The 10,871-nt window shown below is 44.0% G+C and overlaps 1 protein-coding gene across 3 annotated transcripts in view; it reads right to left on the bottom strand.

Moving 5' to 3' along the window:
- Nucleotides 1–7,161: 7,161 nt before the first annotated feature.
- PRPF18 (pre-mRNA processing factor 18) overlaps nt 7,162–10,871 on the bottom strand; it is a 61,914-nt gene continuing 58,204 nt past the window's right edge. For all 3 annotated transcript variants that reach the window (XM_045464716.1, XM_045464714.1, XM_045464715.1), the window contains one exon: nt 7,162–8,473. In XM_045464716.1, coding sequence (XP_045320672.1) covers nt 8,393–8,473 — 81 coding nt within the window. In that variant the 3' untranslated portion in view covers nt 7,162–8,392. The remainder of the gene's footprint in view (nt 8,474–10,871) is intronic.

The following is a 10,871-nucleotide window of genomic DNA, read 5'->3' as shown; positions in this document are numbered from 1 at the left end:
CTTTCCAGAAAGGAATACAGGACGGGCAGAAGATGTCTGCCGGCTAAGTCTGTTTCTTTCTCTTAGAAAAGCAACAGCTTTCCTGGAATTCCCACCCAACAGACCTCTCCTACATGGGCTACTGGCAGAACATGTCACATAAGCAACCCTAATTTCAAACAGTCATAAATCAGCAAGTAGCTTTAATTACGCACACTGCAGCTCTGAACAAATGAAGCTTCTATTAGCAGAGAGAGGAGAATGAAAGCAGGGTAAGCAACCCGCAGTGTCTACACCACACAGAGACGCATCTTAACTTGCACAGCAAAGGAAAAGAAAAATAGCCAAGTCTTAAATAATAATCTAATAAAACTAAAGTTTAACAAAAATACAAAAACTCACTAGATTTCCTCTCTCTCTCAAATCCTATACTCTTCAGGCACACCAATATGATGACATCATCCATCAAGAGAAAAAATTGCAAGAAGACTGACACATATGATTTATATAAAATCTGGCAAAGACAGCCAACAAAGATTATGTTAACATCTGAGCTAGTTATAAAATTATTTCCCCTTCGCATAAAAAGTAACCTAGCACAGAGGCAAGCCACAGAGTGGGAGAAGTATTTGTAATACATACATCTAACAAAGGACTCATAGCCAGAACAAAGAAATGGAAATCAGTAAGAAAAAGGCAGGCAATTCAATAGAAGAAATGGACAAAAGTAAAATCTTGAATGGAAACTTCACAAAAGAGAATGTCCAAATGGCCAGTAAGCACGTAAAAATGATGCTCAGCTTTATCTGTCATCAGGGAAAGGCAAATTAAAGCCACAATACAATGCTATTTTTTTTTTAATTTTTTTTTTCAACGTTTTTATTTATTTTTGGGACAGAGAGAGACAGAGCATGAACGGGGGAGGGGCAGAGAGAGAGGGAGACACAGAATCGGAAACAGGCTCCAGGCTCTGAGCCATCAGCCCAGAGCCCGACGCGGGGCTCGAACTCACGGACCGCGAGATCGTGACCTGGCTGAAGTCGGACGCTTAACCGACTGCGCCACCCAGGCGCCCCTACAATACCATTTTAATCCACCAGTGGGGCTAAAACAAGAATGACAGGATATATCATGTGTAGCCAGGATGTGGAGGACCTGGAACTTTCAAATCCTGCTCGTGGGAGTGTCAAGGGTACAAGTCCTTTGGAAAATTCCTTGACAGTATCCTGTACAACTGAGTATGTACATATGTCCCAGACATTTCACACCGTGGTGTATACCCATATTCACCAAAAGATGCATACCCAACATTCCTACAATTAGAACCAACTCAAATGTCTAACAACAGTAAAATAAATAAATCATGGGATGCAGCAATGCGAATGAACAAACCAGAACCATACACAATGAGAATGAGGATTAGAAACTGTAAGAAACAGGGGCACCTGGGTGGCTCAGTTGGTTAAGCATCCAACTCTTTTTTCAATTTATTTTTGAGAGAGAGAGAGAGAGAGAGCGTGCACACGAGAGAGGGAGACACGAATCCAAAGCAGGCTCCAGGCTCTGAGCTGTCAGCACTGAACCCGACACAGGGCTCGAAACCACGAACCACAAAATCATGACCGAAGTGAAAGTTGGACACTTAACCCACTGAGCCACCCCGGCGCCCCAAGCATCAAACTCTTGATTTCAGCTCAGGTCCTGATCTCACGGTCTGTGGGATCGAGCCCCACATCGGGCTGAACACTGACATCACGGAGACTGCTTGGGATCCTCTCTGACCCTCTCTCTCTTCCCCTCCTCAGCTCACACACATGCTGCATCTCTCAAATATTAAAAAAAAAGAGAGAAATCAAACATAAAGTAAGTCAAATATACTGAGTCCATTTATAGATGAGCAAATTAACAAACAGGCAAAACTAACCAATGTGGGGAGTGACTGCTAATGGGTATAGAGTTTCTTCTGGGGGTGATGGAATGTTCTGAACTTAGGTTAGTGATGGTCCCACACCTCTGAACATTCTAAATCCACCATATACTTTAAATTTTAAGGTATGTATATTATGTAGCAGTAGAGGGTTTTTGTTTTGTTTTGTTTTATTTTGTTTTAATGATGTTAGATGCTAGGACCATGGTTGGGACTAGAAGGGGGCATGAGATTTCTGGGGTGTTAATAACATAATCTTTCCTGACTTAGGTGCTAATTACTTTGGGAGATGCTCACATTGAAAGACTTACCATGATATGGTACTCTCTTGATTTGTACCTTTTTCTTTGTGTTATACTTTGCTTAAAAATTTACATTAAAAGAAATGCAATCTAGCCCTGAGTCTAGGGAAATAATCTTTAAAGGGCTGAGCAGCAAAGGAAACAGTCAATAAAACTAAAAGGCAACCAATGGATTAGGAGAAGATATTTGCAAATGACATATCAGATAAAGGGTTAGTATCCAAAATCTATCAAGAACTTATCAAACTCAACACCCAAAAAACAAATAATCCAGTGAAGAAAGGGACAGAAGATATGAACAGACACTTTTCCAAAGAAGACATCCAGACGGCCAACAGGCACATGAAAAGATGCTTAACGTCACTCCTCATCAGGGAAATACAAATCAAAACCACACTGAGATACCACCTCACACCTGTCACAATGGCTAAAATTAACGATCGAGGAAACAACAGATGTTGGTGGGGATGTGGAGAAAGGGGAACCCTTTTGCACTATTGGTGGGAATGCAAACTGGTGCAGCCGCTCTGGAAAGCTGTATGGAGGTTCCTCAAGAAGTTAAAAATACACCTACCCTACAACCCAGCAACTGCACTACTAGGAATTTATCCAAGGGATACAAAAATGCTAATTTGAAGGGGCACATGCACCCCAATGTTTAGAGCAGTGCTATCAGCAATAGCCAAGGGGCACCTGGGTGGTTCAGTTAAGCATCTGACTCTTGGTTTCAGCTCAGTTCATGATCCTAACTTTCCTGAGTTCAAGCCCCAAGTCAGGCTCCATGCTGAGGTGCAGAGCCTGCTGGAGATTCTCTCTCTCTCTCTCTGTCTCTCTCTCTTCCCCTCCCCACTCACACTGTCTCTCTCAAAATAAATAAATAAGTAAGTAAGTAAATAAATAAATAAATAAAATAACCAAAATATGGAAAGAGCTCAAATGTCCATTGACTGGTGAATGGAAAAAGATGTGTTCTATACACACACACATACACACGTACACACACACACACACACACACACACACACACACACACACACACAGGAATATTACTCAGTGATCAAAAAGAATGAAATCTCGCCATTTGCAACATGGATGGAACTAGATGATAGTACGCTAAGTGAAAGTAGTCAGAGAAAGACAAATCACCGTATGATTTCACTCACATGTGGAATTTAAGAAACAAAACAGATAAACAAAGGGAAGGGAAGGAAAAATAAGATAAAAACAGAGAAGAGGGAGGCAAACCCTCAGAGACTCTTAAATACAGAGAACCACCTGAGGGTTGCTGGAGGGGAGGTGGGTGGGAGGATGGGCTAAACGGGCGATGGGGATTAAGAGGAGGGCGCTTGTCGGGATGAGCAGTGGGTTTTATAGGTAAGTGATGAATCACTGGGTTCTATTCCAGAAACCAATACTACACTGTACGTTAACTAACTTGAATTTCAATTAAAAATAAATAAGGGCTAAAGCAAACCCTCAACAGATATTTGATGCATACTAGACTCTGCATCTTTCTCTACCCCAACCCCACCTCTGGGTTCTCAGTTATTTTATACCTTGTTTAACCTTGCTTCACACAACGGACAGCCAGCATAAGGTGGTCATCTATCCACACTGCAATCACACGCAGTGTTGTGGTTTTTCTCCCCTTGGTGGGCAGACTCTTCATTTGAAATCTAAGAATTACCGCTTCAGAAGGATTTAGCATTTAAAAGGTTCTAAATTCTGCTATGCTTCACATTAACTTTGAACGCAGAGTGTGATCTCTACACCTCCATATTTAAAAAACTTTCTAAAAATTTTCCTAAATATGTTTAATAATGTATTGTTATTATGTTAAACCAGCATAACTATGCTCTTAAATCCAAATTATCTATACATGAGCAGTTCTGGGTTAAAACACTTTTTAAAATTAGAGTCCCTTTGCTCTGAATTCATCTGCCAGCTCATTTTCTTCCTTAACTGATACTTCCTTTTAATCGGTGGTTTTCAAACTGCCAGTCACAAGGCATTATTAATGGGTTTGTCAACCAGTTTAGGGTCACCACCACGTTTTTAAAAGAAATACAAGAGAAGACTCTGTAAGTGCTTTTGTTTCAATTATATATATGCATTTAGGTACCTATGTGCTTGTACGGTTTACTCTGAGTGGTGGTCGGGAAAGTTCCAAGTTTTAACTGTCCTACCTCACAGGACGACAGAAACTCTAAGCCAGGCTCAGACTGCAATGCTAATGGTTGGCAATTTCTCCCAAGCGCTTAAGGAAGAGCAGTTGGAGAGGAAAGGCACTTTGGTTTGGGCGAGCTGTCAACCTGGGAGTTCAGAAAGGCACGGGAGTGGGGGGGGGGGGCGGGGGAGGCGGAGGGGGAGGGGGGCGGGCTGTGCAAATGACACTCGCCCACTGCTGGCAGAAGCTTGGTGAACGCTTCTGATCAGGGTCACTGACAATACTCAAAGAAGCTCCAAACTTCTTAGCTGCTCTCCACGGTGAAAGTTCGTGCCAAGCCTGAATGCTGTGAGGAAAAGCCGAGAAGGCTATTATTTCAAAGCTGGTGCCTGAAAGTGGGGAGGAGAGACTCCACAAAACCAAGCGGCCTGCTTCAATAGAGTAATCACGATCAAGCAAGTTGTACAAAGGACCCTGGAGTTCACAATGGGGAAAAATAAGTCATCAAAGCTTTTATAGTAGACTGTTTTGGTAAATGTAAAAAACTTTTTTTTTTTTTTTTTTTTTAACGAGCATGGCTCCGAAATCTTGAATGGGTCAGCTCACACCGCATGGCTGCCGCCAGCCGCACTGCAGTCCCCCTGGGTATTCCCCACCACCAGAACTTATTTTTAAATTTCAGAAGACTTTAAGGATACCGTTAACCATCGAAGTACTGGCGTCTGGTTATAATTCAGCCAATCGAGCTGCGGAGTCTGTGATGAAAACCAGTTGCCATAACAGTGTTCCCATAGCGACCCTCGGGGGACCGAAGCTGGCTCCTGACGCTCTGGACAGCTGGAAACTCTTACATAAATATGCCGTGAGAAAGTGCTTATAGTTCAAGACTCGCGGTATGATTCCATACCGTGCATTTCTAGTCCGCGAGGGGCTTCATGGGAGTATCCCCGGGGAGGCACATCTTCAAGATTCAAAGGAAACAGCCGCACTGAAACTTAATGCTCCCCTTTCACTCGAACTGCCCCCCGAAGTTCTCCCACCTTCCACCTTCCACGTTAAGAAGCATTAAGAGGGGTGACTGTGTGGCTGAAAAGGAGCCAGCGATAGGAATCCCCAAATCCGAATCTACCAAAGACTCCGAAACACTTTGCTGTGGTCTTTTCTAAGCTGCTTCCTCTCAGAATAAATTATTCGTTTCTTTCAAATAAAAAGACAGTTGTATTTCTAAAGTATTTACTGAGGTCAAAACCCAAGGCAACCTGAAGTGTGAGAGCAGGTCCAGAAGTCACCAGAAGGAAGCACTTAACGCTAAGAAGCCCTGCCATCAATCCTCTATTTCCTATTCCTCCAAATTCCCACTGAGTTCAGAGCCTGCAGCAAATCCCTAAGCTCTGTGACCAGGGACAGCTGCCTTCCTTAGCCCTGGTCTCTTGGGGCCTCCCCCTTCTTCTTTGGAGATCTGGACCATCCTCATTCTCTCTCAATCATGTTTGGCCTCAACTCTATTTTCCTAACTTTCCCCAAAGACCGAAAGCAGAGCCCTGCCTTCCCGACTGCCACAGGCTCTGTGTTGCAATGCTGAAAAACACTGCTTGGTCTTTACAGTTGGCAAGAACATTCCCAAGAAACGCAGTAATACTTCTGAGAGAAAGCCAGCATTTTATTAAATTTGAATCCAGAGAGACAGAACTCCTTTGACAGGAATCTAGGCCGGCAATAATGAGGAAAGGGAAAGGACAGTTACTTCAGGACTATGATTGATTTTCAAAGGATGCCTTTATCGTTTTAAAAACAGCTAAAACCAGAATATGTAGTATCTGAACTAAAACTTTCATGATTTGGAGAATGCGGGAGGTCACTATTCTGTAGAGCCACATGATTATTTGCACTTACCAGAAGACCTTTAATTTCAGGGAAATGGAAAACTTTTCTATGAACCTGCTTCCCTCTACCCAGGCCCCAAATGGTTAATATTCACGAGACTGTAGAATGTCACCATTTTTTTTTTCAAGCCTTCCACCCATACTGATCAATTTTAGAAGGTACTGGTGTCACATGATACGGTTTCTTCCTTATGTGGAAATGTTAACAGCAAATGGGAAGACAAGGTGAAATTAAGGGACTACCGTGCTGTGGCCTGACGTGAATAAAGAAAAGTAATCTGGGGAGTGTTCATGCAACACTATTTATCAACAGGCCCTACCCAACACGATACAACTGAAGTCTAGACTAGCGTCCTATGTTTTGAGAGTCTGTCTGTCATCTGCTCTAGAGTAAGCTCCCGTAAGTTCTAATTAATTTGATCGTAAGAAATGGTTTCCAAAGTGGGGAGTGGGGTAGGGAGTAAGCCTGATTCAATCAGGGCAGTGGGCTTCAGCCCCCCTGTGCAAAAATCCAGCAGACACAATCAGATAGGCACGGCTATACACTGGCGACCAGGAGTGGCTTTCAAGCCTTCCCAAAGGGGCCAGAGGAGGGGACCGCGCATCTGTGTGCATCTACACGCTTCTACTGCTCCGCCGACCCTGGCTCCTACGGCATCCTCTCACCTTTTCAACTGAGCACGCGCGGAAGGTGGGCGCGGTCCCAGAGCCCGGACGGAGGCCTAAGCCACAGAGCCTTAACCAACGCGTCCGCTACGAAGGCTGCTGCTGCTCCCACCACCATTACTGCCGCCACCCTTCTGTGAGCACACGCGGCCTCTCAACGCAGGCCTCGCGAAAGCTACTCTGGCTACACGCTAACGACCCGGACGCAACGACCAATATTCACGGAGGTCTCATTCACCAGACAGTGCGCTAAGCGTTTTATTTGACTTTAGCACAACGGCGCTCCGAGGTACATACCACGCTTAGTAACTACCACTGCAGACAGGGAAAATGAGGCTGAGAACATGAAGTTAACTCGCCCACGGTGGCGCGCTCGGGGGGCGGAGCGCTGGAATTTCCAGCTTGGAAGTTGTGGCTTGGGAGCCCCAGCCTGGCTGCCGTCCGATGGCACCACTCCACCAAGTCAGGTGTGTTCCCTTCACCCACCTTCCTCCGGGAACGGAGTCCTCTCGACTTCCCGGGCCTATATAGCCATTCGTCACCATGATCTGGGTAGGACACCGTGAGCTTCAGAAGTCCTCATCTGAGGAAAATCAGACCCGTGACCTAGGACTCGGGCAGTAACAAGGGTCCCGGAATCCCGCTCCTCTGCCGGGCAGCTGGCAGCTGGGAGCCGCACGCAGTCCACCGCGGGCGACACAGGCAGGCGGGCCTATTCTGGGAAGAACCAGGGGCATCAAAATGTCCCCATCCTTGGCTGGCTTGACAATCCATTTCCCCACCTTGAACCTTGATGCACTGGGTTTATGTAATTTAAACTCCTGTTGGGATACCATCTTTTTCAAACTTCTATTTCCTATTAATTCTATCTGTCCCAAGTGATGACGAACATTAAGATTTACACTCCTTACGAGGCAAAAGCCTTGAAATGCCAGAAAACAACACTCTACAGTGATAACATTTACATTCAAATTCTACTGCAAGATGGCAAAAGTTCAGCAACATTTAAGGACTATAAAGTTTCATTAAATGGTTCCATACTTTCATTGAAATATATAAAAATATCTTTTATAAATACTACATAAAAGACAATGTGAAAATTACCATATTTTACAGAAATAATTAAGTCCATCCTCAAATGTTCCTTTATAATCACCTGCCAACTCTCAGGTTTAGAGTGGAAAAGTCATTTTAAACCCCCTTCTGTGACAGTTGTCTACACATTTAAATTACGAGGAAAAGTCTTCAGAACTTATTTTTTTGATTAAAGTAAATGACACAAAAATCAGTTTGCAGCCAGATGTGATATGAGAGCCAACGCTGCTTCTTAAAACCAAGAGGACTGCATTAGGTAGATCTCAAACTCAAGAAACTCCTTTTTTCTTCTTCCCTCATTCCTGTTGGTAATTCCAGAAGTCCGTCCCATGCTCACTTCAGTTTCTCGTCACTTATACGCCACACACAGATTTCACAGCGCATTGTACTCCACACATTTTGATGGATCTGTAGGGAAGTGCTTCTGGCAGATGGTCATTAACCTCTTCAAACCCTAAGCAAATAAGGAAAATAAGGACTGGTTATGAACTAGTATTCTTAATTGCCCTTCTCAGTACCCACTGGTTTACCAGTGTCTCCACTCCAGTGTAGCAGCCCCCAGCAAGACCACTCAGATGCACACGCAGAGAAATGTTTGCTCACGTGCACCCAAGAGAAGCACAACACCTTCACGACAGACCTGCTCGTAGTAACAACAGAGCACTGGAAACCCAAATGTCCGCAAGAGGAGAATGTGTGAATACGGTCTAGTATGGCCACCAAAGGAACATGTGACAAGAGTAAAAATGAACTAGCCAGAACTCCAGCAGTTTCCACCGCAGAGGTAAGCCCAGCTCAAGCGCCCACTGTACGTACTGAGACAGCAGCTCTCCTTTGTATCTAACAAGTCCTGCGTATGTACGTTCCTTGTGACAAATGAGAAAAGAGTCACAAGTCATCTTCTGTGCTGCCTGAGGGAACGGTGTCGATGAGGGATTCTGGTTGAGAACTGATACACATACACCTTAGAAACAACGTTGAATATGAAAAGCAAGCGGCAAATGTCATTTTAATGAAACTGAAAAACTGTTAAACAGAAGGTACTGCTTATAAATATACACAGAGCGTGGTGGAATTACTTTTGAAAAAGCAAGGCAACAACAAACAAATTCAGGGTAACAATTACGTCTGGGGTAGAGGAGGGAAACAGAGTCAACGATCTAGTTCTTAAGCTAGGAATAAGGCCTTTAGATATTATTTCATAACTTATGTATTACATGTATTCTTTTGTGTATACCAAATATTACATGATAAAAGCATTTAAGATTTTTTTTTTAGAGAGAGAGTGAGAAGTGGGGGAGGAAGAGAGGGAGGGGGAGGAAGAGAGGGAGAGGGAGAGAGAACCTTAAGCAGTCTCCACACACAGCACGGAGCCCAACATGGGGCTCGATCCCATGACCCTGAGGTCATGACCCGAGCTGAAACCAAGAGTCAGACACTCAACCAACTGAGCTATGCAGGCACGCCGATAAAAACATTCTAATATCATCGAAAAAACAGAATACAAATCCCACACATGACTTGGCCAATCCTTCGGAATTCAGCAGAGGTACTCCTGCACTGACCCTGTTCTGGCGTCGGCTACCATGCTTTGATTCTCTTCAGGCAACTACGATACACAGAATTGCCAGGACCTCACAAATTTCAAGTGCCTTCTATCTCTTCTGCAGTTAGGCCAGTTCTCAACCAGCTAGTAACTCTGCAGTGACTTTAAATGGATGACAAGAACTGTCACTATGAAAACTGATTTGGTCTCTTTCAGCTCATCCTTCAATCTGTGATCTTTCAACATCCTTGGCTGGCATCTGGTTTTTAGTCATTCCTCTTAGCTTTCTCATCCACCACTGAGCAATCACTAAGTCATGACCCAAGTTCACACACGGCGGAGGGACAAGAACAGAAACCTGCAACATGCCACGACAGACCTCTCCAGTTTCTGGAACAATTCCGGGAAGAGCTTTGCAAACCAGCAATGAATCCTATTAACTCTTTCACCTACCAGTCTATAAACTTCCTTGCTTACAAGGAGGTGCTCTGTCCAATGTTTTATTGAATTCTCTATATAAACCACCACCACCAAGAATAGCAGTGCTTAATTTTAATGACTCACAAGGCAACTTTTGGCACAAATTATGTTAAGGTTTCTCACCCTGGGTTCACAAGAACTGAAACCACCCAGTTCCTACCAGACTAACAAGAACAATGAGATCCTATCACAGGCCAAAGGCAGACTATGGTCAGAGCTCTATCGATATTGAATATGGAAGTGTATACAGCACACTGCCTGATACTTAACCAGTTTTCTCTCAGGGTTCATTTTCTTTCCTCAAAATGACATGATGAAATATCATCAGCTCTCACAACGAGACAGGGCTTCATGGCTAGCAGGAAAAGCAACGTGTGGCTATCATTACACAACACAATCACAACAGGGCGTCCCTGGCAGTCTGAGGAGAAAGGGCAAAACAGTGCCTAGAAACGTACGGTGATGTAAGAGGGCTCTAAAACATCAAGCATTTACAACTCCTACTCTGTAATCACGTAAGTATGCAAACAAAGTTCAAGCTCAGGGACATCACCAAAAGCAAAGCGAAACAAGCAGTAACAACAAAAAGTCCCTGCAAAATCTCTTCAGGGCCACAGTAACTAGACAACACCAATCAATGTAACTCCCTTCTATGAAGTGAACTATAATCGATCAGATGCGACATCAGAGAATCATGATTTTCAAACGTTTTACTCAAGGTCCTTCTGTAGATTCAAAGAGCGTCCACATTCTGGGACTTAAAAACCAGGAGTCTGGAAGGTATCTTTCAGCCAATATCCAAGACGGCACCTGCAGGCGGTGCACA

Source organism: Leopardus geoffroyi, chromosome B4, assembly GCF_018350155.1.
Source record: "Leopardus geoffroyi isolate Oge1 chromosome B4, O.geoffroyi_Oge1_pat1.0, whole genome shotgun sequence".
NCBI classification, from domain to species: Eukaryota; Metazoa; Chordata; class Mammalia; order Carnivora; family Felidae; genus Leopardus; species Leopardus geoffroyi.
This window is presented reverse-complemented; position numbering and strand designations above follow the sequence as displayed.